Raw genomic sequence first — 19,890 nt, 5'->3', positions numbered from 1 at the left:
TTTACTCACAACCTCAACCGCAGGTGCCTATAATCACCTCCTCCCCACTCCCCCCCCCCCAATTAAAATCCCCTGCCTAAGATGCAGGATAATTGCTAAAGCTTTACTAAGTGACTATTATTACAAAGCGTACCTTTCAGTATGACAGTACCGTCCCCGCAGGGGCAGACGCTGACAACATCCGGCATGTCCAGCACCAGCTCCATGGTGGACCGATACCCGAGGATCCGCAGCGGTAAATGGTTGCCGACCATTAAAAGGTACTCTTTTTCCAACTGCTGCGGGGTCAAACCATCCTTGGTGGAAATGAGAAGTGACCTGATTTCTTTCCTCAGGCATTCCAGTACGCGCTCTTGTTCAGACATTGCACCCTATGGGATTTAAGGCAGAAACACAGCTCCTAAAAAAAAAAAAAAAAAAAAAAAAGCAAGAAAACACAAGATTAAAAAAAAAAAAATTTTAAATTAAAACGACCAATAGGGAAACAGGAACTGAGATGTGAGTTTTAAAAGTGTTAAGGCAGAAGCAGCAGCACGAGGGTCCCGTGAAACCCGCGTTCGGCAAAGCCCTGCCCCCAGGATCCACCTCGGCCCGCGCGGATGAACCTGCGCGCGCCCCACTGGACGGACGGGCTCCGGGACCGGGCCGGCAACCAGCCCGCCGCCGCCCGCCGTCCGAGCACAGGCGCTCGCCCCAGCAAACCTTCCCCAGCCCCCACCCACGGGGGCTCCCGCCTCCTCTCACCCGGGTCCTCCCGGCCGCCCCTCCCCACTTCGCGGGGTGAGCCGACCCCTTCCCCGCCCCCAACGTCTCAAGGCCCCCGGGCGGTGCGGGCAGCTGTCCTTCCACCTGCCCGCCGTGCGCACGAGCTGGGGGGCAGAGGCCCAGGGAGGGGCCGGCGGGGCGCTGCCCCGCGGCGCGGCGCGGCGCGGCGCGGCCCGGCCCTGCGTGGCCGCCACTCACCCGCGTCGCCCTGGCGCCGGCGCTGCCGTTGTGGCCCCGCAGAGTCCCGGGCGCTCCGTCCGACGAGCGACTCGGGGAGAGCGCGGTGGAGGCGGCCCGCGCGCTTCTGCGCCTGCGCACGCCCGCCCGACGGTCGACGGCTCGCGCCGGGCCCCGCGGGACGGTTGGGCGGGACTGACGGCGCCGGGGTCCGGGCTGGGGCCTGGCGCAGTGGGGGGCCGCTTGGGCCGGCTCACAGGCAGCGTTGCGGCTGCCTCCTGGGGTCGCCGCGGCCTGCCTCCTGCGACGTGGCTGCCGGAGACGCAGGGTGGGGCCGAGCGCCTCTCCCCCGGCCTCGCGCGGGGCAGGGGGGCAGGGGGGCAGGGGGGCAGGGGGGCCGCCCCGCCCTAGGGCCCGGCCGCCCGGAGGAGAAGGCGGAGGGGTTCTTAACCTGGGGGAGCCCCGGAATCACCGGGGGAGCTTATTGAAGAGGGGCGGGGAGCGCGGGGGGAGGGGTGGGGAAGATGCCCAGGGCTGAGCCGCAGGGACGCGGCTTCAGCGGCTCTAGACCTACTCGGGGTGACCGCGGGCAGTCCTGGCGCCGGCGGAGAGTCACCAGAACTGGAGGACTGCAGGGGACTGAGGAGGGCTTCCCGAGTGAGCGGGGAACATCCAGGAGCCTCTGGAGATGGAAGAGCTGGGAGACTGACGACGAGGATGTTCTTGGGAAACGAACCCAGGATGGCTGTATTGGATGGGTGGGATGAGCCAAATTTATAACGTGCTCGAAAACCAGAAGCCAGTTTAAGGGGTAGACTAGAGAGGCATAATGCACGACCTTAAAATGTACAATCTAACTAAAGGAGCAAGCCAAGCCAAAAGATAACCAAGGGAATTGAATCGAGAAGGAGCCCTGAGCCCTGGCTGGCGTGGCTCAGTGGTTAGAGCGCCCGCGCGTGCCCCGGGAGGTCGCGGGTTCGATTCCCGTGAAGAAAAACAGCTTGGGTATTTTCTTTTCTTCAGAGCAGTTATCCATAAGGGATCACGCGGCCTTTGGGGAAAGGCTGGGACAAAGGTTTGTAGTGCTGTACTTGGATGCAGTGTTTCAGCAGCATCCCTCTTTAAGAATATCTGGAAATGGGGGACATCTGTAATTATTTCAACAGTAAAAGTTTTTAAAAATATCTGGGCTATGCCCAAGAGGCTCTGGGTCTGGGATCTGATTTAGCTCTGCGAATGGGGTGACAAGCCATGTCTCTCATTCATGAGTTGCCTCTGTTCCCCAAACCTGGAATTGTGTTTTCTTGGTTTTTCACTTTTTGTTGTTACATACAGTGGTGCCTCAGCTTTCGAATGTGATCCATTCCGGAAGACCGAGTTCTGAAACGTTCAAAAACCGAGGGATCCACAGCCCACAGCTAGGCCTCAGGATCTTGCCCTCAGCGGAAGCCACGTGGCATGTTCGAAAAGCGAAGCATTTCCTTCCGGGTTTATGGCGTTCCTAACCTGGAATGTTCGTCAACGGAGATGTTCGAAAACTGAGGTACCATTGTATATCAAAATGTTAAATTCATTCCTTGGATCCTACAATTGATTAAGCATAACCAGAGAGCTCTGTGAGTCAAGACCAATGTGTTTTCCACCCTGCTGCCTATTATGATGACCAGAGCCCGTTTTCTTCTGGTAATTAACTGTCTCCACCTGGTCTCCTCCCATTCCTGCTTGCCTCTGGGAGTGTGTTTCAATTGCAGCTGCCCCTACCAGCATTCCTTCCTTAGAAAACAGCCAGTAAGGAGTGTAAGAGTGAGTGAGAGTGTGTGTGTGTGAGAGAGCCTCTGAAGCTTTAATATATGCCTCATGATGGGGTTGGGTGAAAAAGGTGAAGGTGTTACTGGGCAGGGAACTTCGCCCTGAGTGGGACTGTCTAGGGCCAGCAGGTAGTATGTGGTTTCTTGACTTTGTGCAGGAAAAACTTCATGAGTCCAGGTGGCTATGCGGGTATGTTTATTAAAACTGGGGACAGTGAAATAAGGAAGGACATAGCTTAGAAGAAGCAATGGGCACAGCCGGCATCACTCAGCGGTTAAGCATTCACCTAAGATCCAGGAGATTGAGGTTCGATTCCCGGTCAGGGCACATGCCCAGGTTGCAGCTTGATCCCCAGAAAGGGGTGTGCAGGAGGCAGCTGATCAATGACTTATCATTGATATTTCTATCTCTCTTTCCCTCTCCCTTCCTCTCTCTGAAATCAATAAAAGTATATTGTATAAAAGGGGGGAAAAGCAACAGAAGAGCCCAAGCAGGGGTGCCTTAGCTCACTGGGAAGTCAAAGGAAAGGGGACCTTGGAGACAAGTTCAGGAGGTTAACCTGGAATGAGCTGCTGCTGCCCATTGCTACCTGGTTGCAAGTCTCATGGAGTCCTTAAAAGTTTAGGAGATGAGTACGTGTGGGGGGAGAACAGGAGGAAGGGAAAGGTGGGCTTTTATCTCTCTTGCAGGCAGGAATCTTAGGGGAGGTCTCAGGAGGGTTTCAGCAGAATAGTCATCAGTTTTCCTGGTGTGCCCTTTCAGGGTCATGGTCTCTACAGATTGGTCAGCGCCAGGGCTGGCATCACCCACCTGCTTTTACTGCTTTTCTGGGCCTGGAACTCAAATACAACGGAGGCCTAGATGTTATCTAGGGAGGTGACCTTCTGTATCTGGCTATAAATTGCTCGGCCAGTTTGTTCAGGCCATCTCTAATGCCAAAGCCTCGGATCGGCTCTCATCAGTACCACTTTCCTGGCCCACTGCTGTGCCCTCTTGGTTGGTCTCTCTGCCACCTACTAATTGAGAAAGTCAAATTAAAGTGAAGTAGAAAAAAAGTCAAACTTAAATCCCCATAGCTTCTTACAGCTCTAAGATGAGATTCACAATTTTATCTAGTGACAATGAATTCCAGCCTTTTCATTAAGTAATTCATACAAGTCAATATTCACTCCTTTGTTTATCCAAACGGATATACAATTTCAAAACAATAAGTGAAATAAGTGTAATGTAAAAAGTCTTGAAATCTTTCATGACCTTTTGACTCAGAAACAAACTGAAAAGTGAACAAATTTAATTGTTCCTCCCCTTCCTCTAGTAACCCCATTCCCATAGACGTCAGTCTCTTAAGTCCAAACAAGGAGTAAAGTATTAAGGGCTTAAAAATGTGTACATATAATATTTTCAACAAAGGGATGACCGACATCAATTAAGAAGGAATCTGAAAGAAAACAGCCACATCATTAAAAGAGTAGATGAGGCCAGCCAGCTGGACTCCTGTTGCTGCCTCAGCTCTCCTCCACCTCTCAGAGATGCTGTGTTGACCTTTTTACCACGGAGTGCGATGCACTTTCTCAGATACCGTCGTCGTCATTTATAACCCCAACAGGCCTGTGTTCTAAGCAGGTGCTTGTATCAATTGCCGTTACATACGGATATAAAAAATGAAGTAATGCTTATGTATCTTGTCAGTGGCCCAACAGCAAAAGAGACTGAGAACAAGCACCCAACTTGGGTCCAGCACCACACAGGACCTTTTCTCACCAGTTTTTCTTCTACAAGAAATCCCTCTATCTTATTGGGAGACAGGGCACAGTTTTGAGAACATCATTTTCCTAGATATCCTGCCAATTCTTGGAGTAAAAATTGAGCTGAAATTTTAGTTCAAGAGTTTAGGACTCTCAGTCAAATTAATTTGTAACAGAATCAAAGACTGAGGGGGAAAAAATCACTAAGTGCTACCAACACTTTAATACTTTTTCAAATAGGGAAGTCTTTACAGGATGATAAGGTAGCTGTGTTTAATAGCAACTGTTAATTTGAGTGAATGCTAAGTAATGATACTTTTCCCTCTAAGGGCCAAATGCAGCTTCAGAATTTTTCTCACTGTGCTTCTCTGAGCAGGAACATTCCCTGATGCAGGCACATAAGAGGTCCTAGGTTGAGAGTAAAAACCACATCTACTCAACTTGCTTTATTACTAATCTTTTCATTAGTTTATTCCCAGTGGCCTAACTTGGAATATATGGGAGAAAGCAGTGAAATGGTTTTTCCGGGTCCCTTGGTGTTATTTGGGTCCTCATTTTTAATACGATTTTTGAGGGGTGGGGGAGGAAGCTATTGCTGTGTGAATGCAGACACTGAAAAAAATAAGTGAACAGCCCGGCCCACGTGGCTCAGCAGTTGATGAACGATCCAGGAGATCGCGGTTGGATTCCCGGTCAGGGCACATGCTCGGTTGCGGCTTGATCCCCAGCAGGGGGCGCGCACGAGGCGGCGGATCAGTGACCCTCATCAAATGTTCCTCCCTCCCTCCCTGTCTCTGAAATCAATAAAGACATATACATTTAAAAAAATAATAATAATAAGTGAACATCATTTCTACCATCATATGAGTTGAGCTATTTGAGTAGAACCATAAATCTTGAGTTTGTAGGGGTATCTAGACCAACCTGGCGTTCAGTGAGAAACAAGTTAGGAGCAGAGAGCAAATGAGAACCTATTCCCTGGGTCCGGACGCTCGGCAGGGCGCGGGCCGCTCCCCGGCTGGCTGCGGGGGGAGCATTTCCAGTGAACCTCGCAAAGCACAGCGCCCGCCGTCAGCCGGGAAGCCTGCGCGCCCCTGCCCAGGGCGCAGCTGCTTAACCAGGTCTCCTCCCTCCGGTGGCCCTTAGAGAAGCGTCGCGTCATCACCAGGCTCGAGCCCCTGTAAAAATTCAGACGTCAGTGTGTGTGCGAGAGAGGAGGGAGACCCCAAGGCCTTCCCCTTTCCCCCTTTTAGCGTTTAAATGCCCCGGCGGTCTGGCCGAGCGCAGCCCCGACGCCTCGCCGCGAGAGCACCGGGGGCGCGGGGCGGCGCGCGAAGCCGTCGGGGGGAGGGGAGGGGCCGGGCGGCCTCGGGCGGGCTCCGCGGCGGGGAGAGGCCGCGCTTGGGGGGCGGTTTCTGACTTCCCCTTACAGTTACCCTAATTGGAAGGCTTTTCTGGTCCCCCGCGCTGTCTGGCAGGACCCCAGGGCCCTACGGCAGGGGGCGCTCGCAGCCCCGGCGCGGGCACTCCGGGTACAGGGCCTGCGGGAAAGGGCCGCGCCCGCGCCCACCGTGAAGGTCACGCCCAGCCTCGGGCCGCGCCCCGTCTGCGGCTCCTCCGAGGGGCGGCTGTCCCGCGTCGCCCGAGCCAAGCCCCCGCCCCGGGTCCCGCCCCGCCCCCGTTCATTACTGTCCCGCAGACGACGCGGCGGGGACTGCGCGCCGGGGCCCTGGCGCTCTGAGGATGGAGCGGAGGGCTCGGGGCGCCTCCCGAGAGCCCCGGGGCAGGGGCGGCGGGGCCCCGCCCAAGGACGGCAAGAGGGCGAAGGCCGAGGGGGGCGGCGGGGGCCGCGGGCGCCGGGCCGCCGGGCGGTCGGGGAGCCCCGGGGAGGCCCGCGCGCCCCCCGCCGCGGCAGCCACCGTGGTGGACGTGGATGAGGTCCGCGGCTCGGGCGAGGAGGGCACCGAGGCGATGGCGCTGCTGGAGAGCGAGCGGCCCGAGGAAGGTACAGCGGACGGCGGGGCTCGGGAGGGGCGCGGCCTTTGCGGGGGGAACCGGGGGGCGTCGGATAAACTGGAACGAGCACCGAGGCGGGAGCCTGCTCGACCCCCCCCCCCCCCCCCGCAGGGCATGCTCCCAGACGCTTCGGAAGAAACACGGACGACACAACCCAGTACCCTTGGCTCAGGGGCCAGCCAGGCGCGGGAGGCGGGCCCAGCCCGCGCGGCCGAGAAACCCTGCAGCCGGGGTTCGAGGCCATGGGAGAGCCTGTGGGCGCCCGTGGGAGAGCCTGTGGGCGCCCCTGGGAGAGCCTGTGGGCGCCCCTGGGAGAGCCTGTGGGCGCGTGAGCTGGCGGCCCTGGGCAGCTCTGCAGCACCGGGCCTTCCTCGTACCCACCCTGCAGGCCCACCCGGAAGCCTGGTCACGCTTCCCTGGGATGATCGTTTTTCTAAACACAGAGGCAGCGGAGCCCGGCAGAGGAGAGCCAGACCCGAGTTCAGGCCTCAGCCCCGCCGCGCGCTAGCCACGGGCTCATTCCTCGGCGCCTGCCTCGGAGGGTAGCTGTGAGGGTCACCGATGAGGCGTCCAGAGCACTGTGCTCAAAGCCTGGAGCAAGGAGCACGCTCGGTTAAACAGGACCCCTCAAGCTGAGAGAGAGCCAGGTTAGGTCAAAGGAGGGACTCGCAGGGAGAGGCGTCTGGCTTCTGCAGGTCAAGCAGCCCTTAGGAACACGTTTATCTGCTTCCAGTCCTTTTAATAATGAGCAAAAGGGGGGAGAATTATTACACCTTAAGTGCAGGATGAAGCTTAAAGGAAATTAAATAAGGAATCGTTGCATTACACTGCGTTCTGCCGGCTGTGACGTTTTAACGTGTCCTGGTGACCAGCAATGCAGTACCTGCTGGAGCACCGAAAGCTGTGGTTTGAGAAGGACTTGTGCAGTCAGGGCCACGTCGCACGGACCCTGTGAATGCTGTTTTGCCCACGTGATGCCCTTCCATCGGTCATTAAATGGTTATTGGGTTCAGTGCTACAGTGAGGCTGAGATTAGAGGGCTTGTATGGGCTTCAGACCACATCGGAGGGGGAGGCAAGGTGTTTCGCTGAGTATTATCATTCCCATAGCACAGATGAAGGAAAATGCTGAGAAATTAAGAATCTTGTCCAAGACCTACAGCGGGGAAGTGGAGAAGCCGAAATTCTAGAGTAAGACAGGCTGGTGGAAAAGCCCCTCCTTGCATAGTGCTGCCCCTGACTTCTGGTCATGGTCCCAGCACTGCCGCCAACCGGCTGTGGGGCAAATAGCTTCACATGTGTGGGCTTCACTCGGTCTCTCCAGCTACCAAGTGACTGGAGCCTGGGGCCCTAAGCAGTGGATGAGACGACTCACTGAGGATGAGGCAGCCTTGCTGAGCCCTTGGCTGGGAGGTTTCTGTGGCTCCCAGGAGGAAGGGAAGCGAGAGGCAGCAACATCCTCACTCAGCACCGCACACCCCCAGCCAGGCTGCTTAAGATCTGGGAGAAACGAAAAGGAGCTTCCCTTTACCAAAATGCTGGAGATTCTTGGACTGTGTCATGTCTAAAGACTCCTCCTGCTTTAACATCGAATGGTTCGCTAGTCACTTAAATGAAACAAATTGGATATTCAAGGAACTCGTTCCAAGTGAGTAATATTTTGTGAGCAAAGCTTCAAGTTAGGTTTTGGGCCTAGGGATTCGTTTTCTGTTCGCATCCCTGAACTACTGTAGGAAGGAATTTCGAGGCCTTCGCACCAACAGTACACTAGCCCTGGGAACTGCCTTCTCCGATACCCAGCTCACTCTGATATTCCCACCAAAGTCTACAAACTGCTCTGACCCTAGCAGCAAGGACTTGACCAACATGCACTAGTCAGTGACGATGGCGAAGTTTTAATACACTTGTTCTTTTTTTATTTTTAAGGCACCAAGTCGTCTGGTTTAGGGGCCTGTGAGTGGCTTCTTGTCCTCGCGTCCCTGCTCTTCATCATCGTGACCTTCCCTTTTTCTGTCTGGTTCTGCATAAAGGTGAGATCCCATGAGGACCCAAGAAGTAATTGCCCGGAGCCTCTCCCTAACTCTCCCCACTCTGTCCGCTCTGCCTGGAATGCCCTCCCACTCACCGTGCAGGAGAGCGCTTACTCCTCTAAGACGTTGCTCAGCTGTAACTGGGGAGCCTCCCTTGACTCCCCTAGACTGTCGTTACCTTCCTCATGCTTTCACATCCATTCTAGCACATGTATAATATTTGTTGGCACCCGGTCTCTCCCATTACCCTGAGAGCCCTTTCAGGACAGAGGCGGCACGTAGGCCATCTGCCCTCAGTAACACAGAGACCAGCCCCAAAGACGTCATGATGCCCAATCTGACACTTCCAGGAAGCTTCTCAGGCAGCTTCCATGGACCGTGAATAACAATCATCTTGGCCCACAGGTGGGACACTTGCTTGCCCCTGAAGTAAATGGAGACCTGCACCAGTTTGGGAAGATTTAGAAGTGCGAGGGATTTGTGGGTGGCGTTGTCTGTGAAATATTAAGGGAAGGGGAATGAGAGTGGGCAGGGGGAGCCTTCGGGCAGGGGTGCAGGCCTGACACCTTTGCTGTGAGAAGAGGAAGGAAAGGGTTGGACAGAAGTAGCCTCAGACCGTGGTGCAGCTGTAAAGAAAGGCTTGTCCAGCCTACAGGGGAACCCCAGGGCAAAGCCTGATTCAGGGGGGAGTCCCACAGTGGGCAGAAATAGCCCCTGCCCTGCTTAGCCATCTCCTGGAGCTGCCAGGCAAGAGCGTACCCTTGACTGGAGCATTAAGGATGCTGCTGGGGCCACTGCTGATTGCTCTTCCTCCTATTTTGGGGGAGAATTTGTGACAAACTGGTGTTACTTTTCCTTTAAGTGTTTGGCAGAATTCACCAGTGAAGATATCTAATCCTGGAGTTTTCTTAGTGAGAAAATTTTAAGTTACTAATTTAATCTTTTACTTGTAGTTCTTTTCAGTTTTTCTTTTTCTTCTTGAGTCAGTTTTAGTAGTTTGTGTATCTATAGGACGCTGTAATTTGTTGGTGTATAGTTCATGGTATTTTCTTATAATATTTTTTGTTTCCTTAAGGACAGTAGTGATGTCCCTGTATCTTTCCTCTTTGAGTCCTTGTTTTAGCGATTTGAGGCTTCTCTCTTTTTTCTTGGTGAGTCTAGCTAAATATTTGTCAATTTTGTTGATCTTTTCAAAGAACCAACTTTTGATTCTGTCAATTCTCTCTGCTGGTTTTCTGTTTTCTATCGCATTTATTTTCACTCTAACCTTCATTACTTTCTTTCTTCCTGCCTTAGGTTTAGTTCACTCTTCTATTTCCAGTGTCCTGAGGTAGAAGATCAGGGTATTATTTTATGATATCTTTCACAGTTTGAAACAAAATAGAAGAAGTGGTATTAAAATATACTCTCCTTTTCTGTTAACTAATAATTAATACATATCGAAGCTAATTATTCAGAAGTCACAGAAAAATACAAGATTGAACATGCTGTGGTAGACATGCTGTGATTTCTTTGATTTAGGAAACGCTGGACATTAGTGGAGCCATTCTTTTTTTAGATAATCATGACTCTTTAATCAAAATTCTTTTCACAGTCTTGAAAATGAACATGGCCAATATACTTTTTCATTGGTTTCTGAAATTCTACATTTACTAAATGTAGATTTTGGCTGCCTAAGTATTAAGTTTTTTCTTGGTTCTCAAAACAAAAGATTCCTGATAACTAGGATCACTCTCATGTGAAGGCCTTTGGAAGACTCTCTTTTTCTTTCTTGGAGTGATTCAAAAGTATTAAATTTCCTTTTAGATTGTACAGGAACATGAGAGAGTAATTATATTCCGACTGGGACATCTGCTTCCAGGAAGAGCAAAAGGCCCAGGTAAGGAACACTTTTTTAACTCCCTGTAGACTTACCAATTTCTTTAATCCATGCATATTTGTCATATGAACTTCAGATTACATGAAGTAACTTGATTTATGATATCTCCATTTTCTAATCTGTTACTTGTAACATGGTTTATTAAGAAATTCTTCAGAGAGCATTACTACCAGGTCACAATAACCAAGAGAGGGAATGGCTGCAGAGAGCTAAATGCCAGGGCCAGGCTGGCTGGAGTAACAAGTAGCCTTAGAACCCATGGCCAGGCACTAGTTTTAATAGAATGTGTGTATGGTCAGAGTTCTGTGAATTCTCAGAGCAAAGCGGAGCTAATTCAGAGTCTAGAGGGTCAAACCAAAGTATGGGAGATAGGCAGAGTTCAAGGTCCAAGTAAAAAACTGGTCTTTAGTTGGTGGAATTTAATATACATAGATTGAGCACTTCTTGTACTTCAGATACTGTATAACTCCAGAGATATAAAGGTGGAGGAATGAGACATGGTTTCTGACCTCTAGGGCCTTAATGTCTAGTGGAGTTGATGTTCGGAGGTCCAAGCTGCTAATGGGCACTGATAGAAGTATGGTTAGTCTGGAAAGTCTAGTAGTTGGGGTTTGGGAATTCAAGCGAGCTAGGAAAGCATGAGGAGGAAAATACCAGGGTGCATATATTGGGAAGGATCCAAGTTCCCAGCCAGCTCTACAGAAACAGGTGGAGAATAGAGACCAGACTAGGAGATACAAATCAAAGTTTGAAGATTCATAATCAACAGATGGGTCCACACAAAAGTAGAGCCAGAGCCAGTAGTTCTAGGACAGGGACTACTGGCTGGCTCTAGTTTTTGGCATCCTCGATTGTGGCTAGAAAGGACTAGTAGCTGGGCTTCCCGGAGAGATCCTGGGCTCTGTGAGCTGCTGCTGCTTCTAACAAAGCTTTGGCTCTAAAGGAGCCCACAGTGTCCAGTGGGATCTCAGAAAAATCTCAATAAGTCAACCTGAAAATATTCATTGCACATTGACCCTGAACATTGCATTGGGTGGATGACGAATAATTAACCAAAGAGAAGGCTGGTATCATGATATCGTGATTCTGATTACTTCTGGGGCTCACCATTTAAGAAATACAACATGGAAGTTGCTGGCTCTAAAGTTTGTCACCTTGGTACGGGCATGGATTCAAAATTAATTTTATGAGCACCTAAAAGGCACTCAGTCAGGCAGTAAAGCTAACACTCCTGTCAGTGCGTAAGACATTCCTGTCAGGGAATTCAAATCTAGGGAAGGAGACAGACATGTCACCCCAGAATGTGGAGCAGTCCGCACCATGACCAAGGTGGCCATACCGCCTATTTGCTGGGGCCCATCTCTGTTTATGCCTGTTGTCCTGGAGTATGTTGTAACAGTGCTTTCTTTTCACCCTCAAAAGTATTCCAGATTGAACAACAATTACATGGTAACCTTTGCAACAAGAAACACACTGTAGGGGCAATGGTGGGATCACCCCATGGCCTGTATATAGTTGCAGGTTAAGAAAAGCAATGCAATGTGAAACCTGACCCCCCAAAAGTGAACCCCAAATAGTCTCCATGCTAGCCTTTCACCTGTCACCCCCTCCCCTTCCAGGGCTTTTCTTCTTTTTGCCCTGCCTGGATACCTACCACAAGGTTGACCTTCGTCTCCAAACCTTGGAGGTACCCTTTCATGAGGTAAGCCAAATAATGGATTTTGCTCTCTCTCTACATTTTACATGGCTGAGCTACCAATTCTGGTCCAGGGCAAAATGACTACTTAAGAACAAAAGTAGAAGAGATATGGACTACGTCAAAATGAAAACCGTACATCAAAGAACACAATCAACAGAATGAACAGGCAACCTATGGAATGGAAGGAAATATTTGAAAATAATGTATCTGCTAACGGGTTAATATCCAGAATATATAAAGAAATATAAGAACAAGAAAGCAAAAACAATAAAAATTAAAAATGGAAAAGGACTTGTGATGGTTAATTTTATGTGTCAACTTGGCTAAGCTTTGGTACCCAGATATTTGGTCAGAAACATCTGGATGTTGCTGTGTAAGTTCTTTTTAGATAAGATTAATATTTAAATCAGTAGACTTTGAGTAAAGCCGACTGTGCTCCATAACGTGGCTGGGCTTCACCCAATGGTCTGGAGGCTTTAAGAGAAAGATTAACCTCCCCTGAGGAGGAGAGAGTTCTGCCTACAGACTGCTCTCAGACTTGAGCAGCAACATTTACTCTTCCTTGGGTCTCCCGTTGACCTACCCTAAAGATCTGGGACTTCTGGGTATATACCCCAAGGAAAAGAAAGCAAAATCTTGAGGAGGTATTCATACACTTACATGTTCATAGCAAAATTATTCACAATAGCCAAAAGGTGAGAGCAACCCAAGTGTCCATCAGTGGCTGAACAGACAGACAAAATGTGGTGCATACCTACCACCGGAGGTTACTCAGCCTTGAAAAGGAAATTCAAGCATATGCTACATCGTGGATGAACCTTGAGAACATTAAGCTCCGTGAAATAAGCCGGTCACGAAAACACAAATACTGGATGATTCCACTTATATGAGGTACCCAGAGTCGTCAGACTCAAAGAGACAGGAAGTAGAATGGTGGTTACAGGGGTTGGGGGCAGGAATGGAAAAGTGGTTGCTAAATGGGTTTCAGTTTAACAAGATGAGTTTGGGAGATGGGTTGCATAATATGAATGCACTTAGCACTACTGAACTGTACACTTAAAATGGTTAAGATAATAGATTTGATATGTGTATTTCACCACAATAAAAAATTAAAAGAAGAGATAACACCTAGATTTTTCTATTAGTAATTTAGATTTACAATCCTTTCCTAAATTGTCCCCCACTTGTAGTTTGAAGTTTTTCTCAATCTTTCTCTTGTTAAATAAAAATTACATATATATCAAAGGCTTATTTTAGATAATAAAATGTAAAAAAGGAAGAAATGAAATTTATCCCCAATCCTATTACCTATAGGTATTGATGTTTTGAAGTGTATCTTTTCAGACTTATCTATGTATATGGTTATATTTACAGAAAGGAATATATATCGAACCATACATTGTTTGGTAGCATGATTTTTTTTTACCCAACAATTTTTGTGATCTTTTCATGTATTAGCTGTGTTTCTACCCTTTTATTTTAAATGGATACATAGCATTCTATTGTATGGATGTATGTACCACAACTTACAATTCCCCATTGTTGATATTGTTTCCAGTTTCTTATTACAGTAAGCAATACTGTGAATAACATTCTTGCAGCTAAATCCTTATACTCTGTCCTTATGATAGTTTCTAAACACAGAGATGCTGAGAACACGCGTCTGTTAGGGGGCGTGGTGTGCGTCACCAGTCTGCCCTCTAGTGTACACCCAGCACGCAGAACATACGAGTGCTTGTTTCCCAGACTGTTCTCTTTCAGCATATTTTTTTGGCATCAGTTTAAAAAGACCTGATAAACAACTGATGTTTTCATATAAGAAAATTCTTCCTGATTTTTTTTTACAAAAAGATTTACAACAGGACTCCTTTAAATTGTGAGTTCTTTGGTGTAGTTAATAAAAACTCCATAATCTTCAGAAACATGTCTATTTTGAATAAAGGGTGGGCAACTACTATTTCCTTGCTAAAATCTTGCTCTGAGAAAATTCCCCTTGAACACATTTAGTTCCAGTTCCTCTAACCCCGCATGGGAAAGGAGTCTGAGAATCAGGCCTGTCAGCCATACTTTTTTTTCTGCTTAGGTTGTGACCAAAGACATGTTTATAATGGAGATAGATGCCATCTGCTACTACCGAATAGAAAATGCCTCTCTTCTCCTAAGAAGTCTTGCTCATGTGTCCAAAGCTGTCCAGTTCCTCGTGCAAACCACCATGAAGCGTCTGCTAGCACATCGATCCTTCACTGAAATTCTTCTGGAGAGGAAGAACATTGCCCAAGATGTAAAGGTACCTTGATAATGTTGAATGTGTTGGAATATCTCTTTCTCTCTTATTCACTTTTTTTGTTGGTCATTTATTGAATCTTCCATGTGCCAGACATTCACTGTTGAAGGTGTCACCCCTTACGGAGCTGATAGCTAAGTAAAAGGCTGCACATTGACCCTGAGCCAATCACAGTAACCATCTAGTGCAGGTTGGGGAATCGTTGCTATTGCTTTTGCTCTTAACTCTATTCCAGCAGCTTTAGACTCACTGTAAAGTGCCCACATAGCACAAAGTGGTGGGAGTGGGAGCTGGTGTCAGGGAAGGGGAAGGCAGGAGGGGTTAAATGCCACCAACAGGAAGGACATGCAAATACCTGTAATTGAAAGCGATTTGGGAGAGAGACTACAGACTCTGGTCCCTAATAAGTGCATTTTAAAACAGATTTAACAAGTACACCATCAGTATCGTTTCCCATTGCTTTTAAATATGTTTAAATATGTTTTTTTTTTAAAATTGATTTCAGAGAGAGGAAGGGAGAGGGAGAGAGAGAGAAACATCAATGATGAGTCAGCTGCCTCCTGCATGCCCCCTACTGGGGGTCAAGCCCACAACCAGGCAGTGAGCCCCCCCCCCCAATAAAAATTGAACCATGACCTCCTGGTTCATTGGTCAACATTCAGCCACTGAGCCACACTGGCCAGGCTCACTTCCCATTGCTTTTATAACAAATTACCACAAACTTAGAGGCTAAAAGAACATTAATTTAATCTTTAACAGTTTTGAAGGCCAGAAGTCCAAAGTCAGTTTCACTAGGCCAAAGTCAAGGTGTCAGTAGGGCTGGTTCCTCATGGAGGTTGTGAAAGGAGAATCCGTCCCTTGTCTTTCTCAGCTTCTAGCGGCCACCTGCATTTCTTAGCTCACGGCCCTTCCTCCACTGTCAAAGTGCATCATTCTGCTCTCTGCTTGCATCATCACATCACCCTCTCTTCTGCAGTCAGACCTCCCTCTGCTCCCCTCTTATAAGGACACTAATAAGAACCACCCACAGGTTGTCACTGACATCTCAACTCTTCCCTCCACAGGTCGCCTTGGATTCAGTGACCTGTATTTGGGGAATCAAAGTGGAGAGAACAGAAATGTGGGTAGGAAATTAACTGGGAAGAACAATATGATAAATGGAAACATTTTGGTTTCATTTAAAATTTTTTATTTGATATTTTCATTGCATAAGTATGGCTATAACTATATTAGCATAAATTTGGGGGAGAAAAAAGAAAAAATGCCTATTATTTCATAAGCATAACACGATCACTGTGACATTTGGGCAGATTACTTTCACGTTTTCTATGGATTAAAAAGATTTGAGATAAAATTACATAACATTAAATTCCTCCTTTAAACCATTTGAAAGTACAGTTCAGTGGTTTTTAGTATATTCACAAAGTGGTGCAATTGTCACCACCATCTAATTCTAGATCATTTTCATTACCCCAGAAAGCAAGCCTGCACCCACTAGCAGAAACTCCCCATTTTCCCTTGCCTCCCAGGCCCTGACAACCACTCTCTCTGGATTTGCTTCCTCTGGCCATCGGATATAAATGCATTTATACTATATGTGGCCTTTGTGACTGGCTTCTTTCACTTCGCATGTTTTCAAGGTTCATCCATGCTGTGGCGTGGATCAGTCTGTCATCCATTTTTACGGCCGAATACTATTCCATCGTGTGACTGCACCACTATTTATTTATGTACTCACTGGAGGTGGATGTTTGGGTTGCTTCCACTTCGGGGCTATTATAAATAATGCTGCAGTGAACATTCATGTGCAAGTTTTTCTGTGAATACGTTTTCAGTTCTCTAGGAGTGGAATGACTGGTTCATATGGTAACTCTATATTTAACTTTCTGAGGACCTGCCAGACTGTTTTCTATCTATATATTTTTCAGAGTTACATTCAGGGTAAAAATAAAAGTTTGTATCTTTTATGCAGTACATTAAGTACTGTTCTTATTTGGTCAGTTCTACCCTTTTCAAAGTTAGTTCTCTTGGATAAACTTAGATGACTTCTCTTATTATTAATAGTGTGGCTCTTCAAGGCTTTTTTTCATTGTTCAGATTTAATAGCTGGGATTTAGATTAAACTAAGTGGGGGAAAATCAACATAATCCATCAAGAGAAAATTTGTTCTACATATAAAGAGAAGACCTTAGCTCTACTATATAGCATTGGTGATGATAAAAACCTGCATTCGGGGCACTGACCCTTGAGACACTCTCAGCCCACTGCCTGCCAGAGGTCTCGGGACGGCGCTCTGTTAATCAGGCTTTGCTGGGCACTTTGAAACAACAGTAGGGAAGGTGGTAAGACTGTCTGAAAGCTCCGGCTGCTGAAAGCAGGGCCGCACACCTACCTGGCTACGTTCTTTCTCTTTCAGTAAGGATGTGAGGCTGCCGGCCGGGCTTCAGCACTCCCTGGCTGTGGAAGCCGAAGCGCAGAGACAGGCCAGAGTGCGGGTGAGCCAGCGCTGAGCAGGCCATCAGCCACCAGAGGCTGTTCTTTCAGGAGCACCAGAGAATCCAAACGGCCTGCCCGCACAGAGCATTTTCCCTCTGCTTCCTCACCTCCGTTTGTCCAAGCACTGAGCATCTGGCTCGTGCCCCCAACCCCAACTAACTGAATTAAAATCTCTCTCTTAAAGTGTGCTAGCAGCTCCTGCCTGGCTAATGCAGCACCTTCTTCCCTGTTACACCCTCTCTCGGAAGCCATTGGTAACAGTGACCATCTCCTCCGGCTTGAGTCTGGCCTTTACTCTCTCTCCCTAAAGGCCTCTCACCAAGCTTCCTCCTCCTTCTCTTGTGCTGGCATTTTTTCCTGAGTAACATCAGCCACCTGTCACCTGTAGGTTAATGCCACCCAGACCTGTCTCCCTAGCTCTGCGCCAGCTCTGAGGGACAGCCGTGACCAGGGCCCAGTCTCCTCAACACCAGAGCCGAGCAGGCTGTGCCACCCGCAGCTGCTGCTCAGACAAGCAGAGATGTGGCTGCCAGCAGCTCCTTTCTTGTGTGGGTGGGGCGGGCTGTCGGGAAGGGAAAATGAGGGTTGAGGGAGGCAGATTTCTTTTAAAGAACAGAAAGGTGGGAAAGACCCCTGACCACGGAGACGGTTGATAACTGAGGGGAAGTGGGGGAGGAAGGCAGGCTTCTGGGCAGAGCTGTGTCTAGTCTTCTCTGCGCCCTGTAATGTGGCAAGGTTGGCGCTTTTCCTTCTGAAAGACTTACCCATTCATTTTGCTGGAGTCGGGAATCACCCTTTCATGGATTCCATGGTTTTGCCTGGAACACTGGCCAACCTTTTCTTTATATGGCAAAATCCTACTGATCTTTCAAGGCCCACTAGACCTAAGTAATAACTCCCCAAACACTTCAGTGTACTTGCCAGGGCCCCTGACAAATCCTGTCCTAAATTATAATTCACAGTGTAGCCCCTGGATCAAGATCCTTGTAAAGGAAGACCACCTGTTCTAGGAGCAGCACCTGCCACATAACAGGTGCTCAGAGATGTACTCGGGCTGAATAGTGATTGACACTTTCAAGGAACAAAGAAGAAAAATCACTCTGCTTTTCTTCACACCCGTCCTCTAGATGATCGCTGCGGAAGGGGAGAAGGCCGCCTCCGAGTCCCTGAGGGTGGCAGCTGAGATTCTCTCGGGCACTCCAGCTGCTGTCCAGCTTCGGTACCTCCACGCTCTTCAGTCCCTGTCCACAGAGAAACCTTCCACCGTGGTTATACCTTTGCCATTCGACATGATAAATTTCCTGTCTTCTCCCAGCAATAGGTCTCAAGGGAGCATCCCCTTCCCAAATCCTTCCAAACTCGTTGAACCACTGAATCCTAAAAAGAAAGACTCTCCCATGTTATAGGAGGAGCGAAGGGTAGTATGACCATGTAGGGGAGTGCTCATGTCCCGCCCTTCCTTTGGTTGCCAGGGAGAATGCCCTTGAAATGTGTGAAGTTACAATGCAGCGACCTACATGAGAAGACAGTGAATCGTGTAATGACGGAGAAGCCATCATCCAGTCGGAGTAATTACGCGAAAGAGCTTTAGCCAACATTCTACTTTGGAAAGAATTTCGAGTCAATATATGGCTAAACTTAGAAGATGTGGTTCAAATGTCCTTTTAGCTGTAGGCCCTCCGGCCCCTTTGGCGAGGTCTTTGCTGCTCCAGGGCCCTTTCTACATGCCCCTGTCATTGTGCTTACCCCACTGTATTGTAGAGTCCTGTACCTGAGATGCAGGCTTCTCTCCAGCTACACTATGAACTCCTCAAAGGTGCATCTGAGTCATTTTCCCCTGGCCACACTCAGCCTTGCACACTCCACCCCCCATAGTCCTTACTCCTAACCCCGATACCTGCACCACAGTGACACTTAAATGTCCCCGAGTGAATGAAAGTAAAAGAGATTTACTTGGTCTGAATATACATAAAGAATTTAAAAGGAATTCTTTTTATGGACACTCCTTTTTTAAATAGAGAAATAAAAGGACAAAAACATTTATCTGATACATGTTGCTTAAAATCTGAGGAAGCATCAATATAAATATGGAGCCAATGTATTTTCAGTGTAGAATTGACCAGCTTGCTTATTTCTCAAACAGTAATAACATTATATGATCTATACATACCCTGAAGTATTCTTTTCTTGTCTAGATATTCCTTATTGTGAACATATTTCTATAATATAATTGGTGTTAATTTCCATTAACTTGCCTTATACAATTAGAAATATATATCTACAGAAAAAAATTAGCCAAGTAAATAAGAATAAATATATATTTATATATCATGAATTTTTTTATAAACTTTTTAAAAAAATCAGTAACATTGCCCTGGCCTGTGTGGCTTAATTGGCTGGGCATCGTCTCATGCATCTTAAGGTCCCCGGTTCCATTCCTGGTCAGGGCACATGCCCAGGCTGCAGGCTCGATCCCCAGTAGGGGACGTGCAGGAGGCAGCCGATTGATGACTCTCATTGATGTTTCTATCCCCCCCCCTCTGAAATCAACAAAAACATTTTTTAAAAATCAGTAACATTATAAAATATTACTAACATTAAAAAATGTGACTAAAAGGCATTGTTAGTAAAATGGGAATTTGCATGTCGCTATAACAGAAAGAAATGGTGGTAGGACCCCCAGTGCTCACTAGTTGGTGATTTCTCTCCTTCAAAGTACCTCTTTACTCTTCATGTTATCTGATGTTGTTACTGGAGATGTCTTCCTGCTCTCCCCCATGGTAATTTTAAATATTCTGCGTAGAAACACCCATAAAGGAGTTTTGCTTATGAATGTTATCCCATTAAACCCTGCTGAACATTATTTCAGAGAGAAATGTATTCTGAGCTCCTAACAGTGGACCTAGAAATTTTTAAAGCATTTTGTCTGTTGAAGACTGGCTGTTTTCTATGTTTAAATAACAGAAACAAGGCCTAAAACCAACGGTGCTT

At 48.0% G+C, this 19,890-nt stretch overlaps 2 protein-coding genes across 3 annotated transcripts in view; one reads left to right on the top strand and one right to left on the bottom strand.

The window, feature by feature from the left end:
* Positions 1 to 395, bottom strand: part of TDRD5 (tudor domain containing 5) — a 32,054-nt gene extending 31,659 nt beyond the window's left edge. The window contains exon 1 of the mRNA XM_016205029.2: positions 134 to 395. Within this exon, the coding sequence (XP_016060515.1) occupies positions 134 to 365 (232 nt within the window). The 5' untranslated portion in view covers positions 366 to 395. The remainder of the gene's footprint in view (positions 1 to 133) is intronic.
* A 5,844-nt stretch (positions 396 to 6,239) lies between these two features.
* NPHS2 (NPHS2 stomatin family member, podocin) lies at positions 6,240 to 19,215 on the top strand. 2 transcript variants are annotated; one of them, XM_087828121.1, is made up of 9 exons: positions 6,240 to 6,501; positions 8,438 to 8,541; positions 10,348 to 10,420; positions 10,553 to 10,663; positions 12,040 to 12,122; positions 14,203 to 14,406; positions 15,468 to 15,523; positions 16,820 to 16,898; positions 18,027 to 19,215. In XM_087828121.1, exons 1-9 carry the CDS (start codon positions 6,240 to 6,242, stop codon positions 18,303 to 18,305), a joined length of 1,251 nt encoding a protein of 416 aa, XP_087684247.1. In that variant the 3' UTR covers positions 18,306 to 19,215. The 2 variants fall into 2 exon arrangements, with proteins under 2 accessions (XP_087684247.1, XP_087684248.1); XM_087828122.1 differs by lacking the exon at positions 10,553 to 10,663.
* Positions 19,216 to 19,890: the final 675 nt, after the last annotated feature.

This window comes from Miniopterus natalensis, chromosome 19 (assembly GCF_054644295.1).
Source record: "Miniopterus natalensis isolate mMinNat1 chromosome 19, mMinNat1.hap1, whole genome shotgun sequence".
Classification (NCBI taxonomy): Eukaryota; Metazoa; Chordata; class Mammalia; order Chiroptera; family Miniopteridae; genus Miniopterus; species Miniopterus natalensis.
The sequence above is the reverse complement of the archived record's forward strand: the minus strand, read 5'-3'. Positions and strand labels throughout refer to the sequence as shown.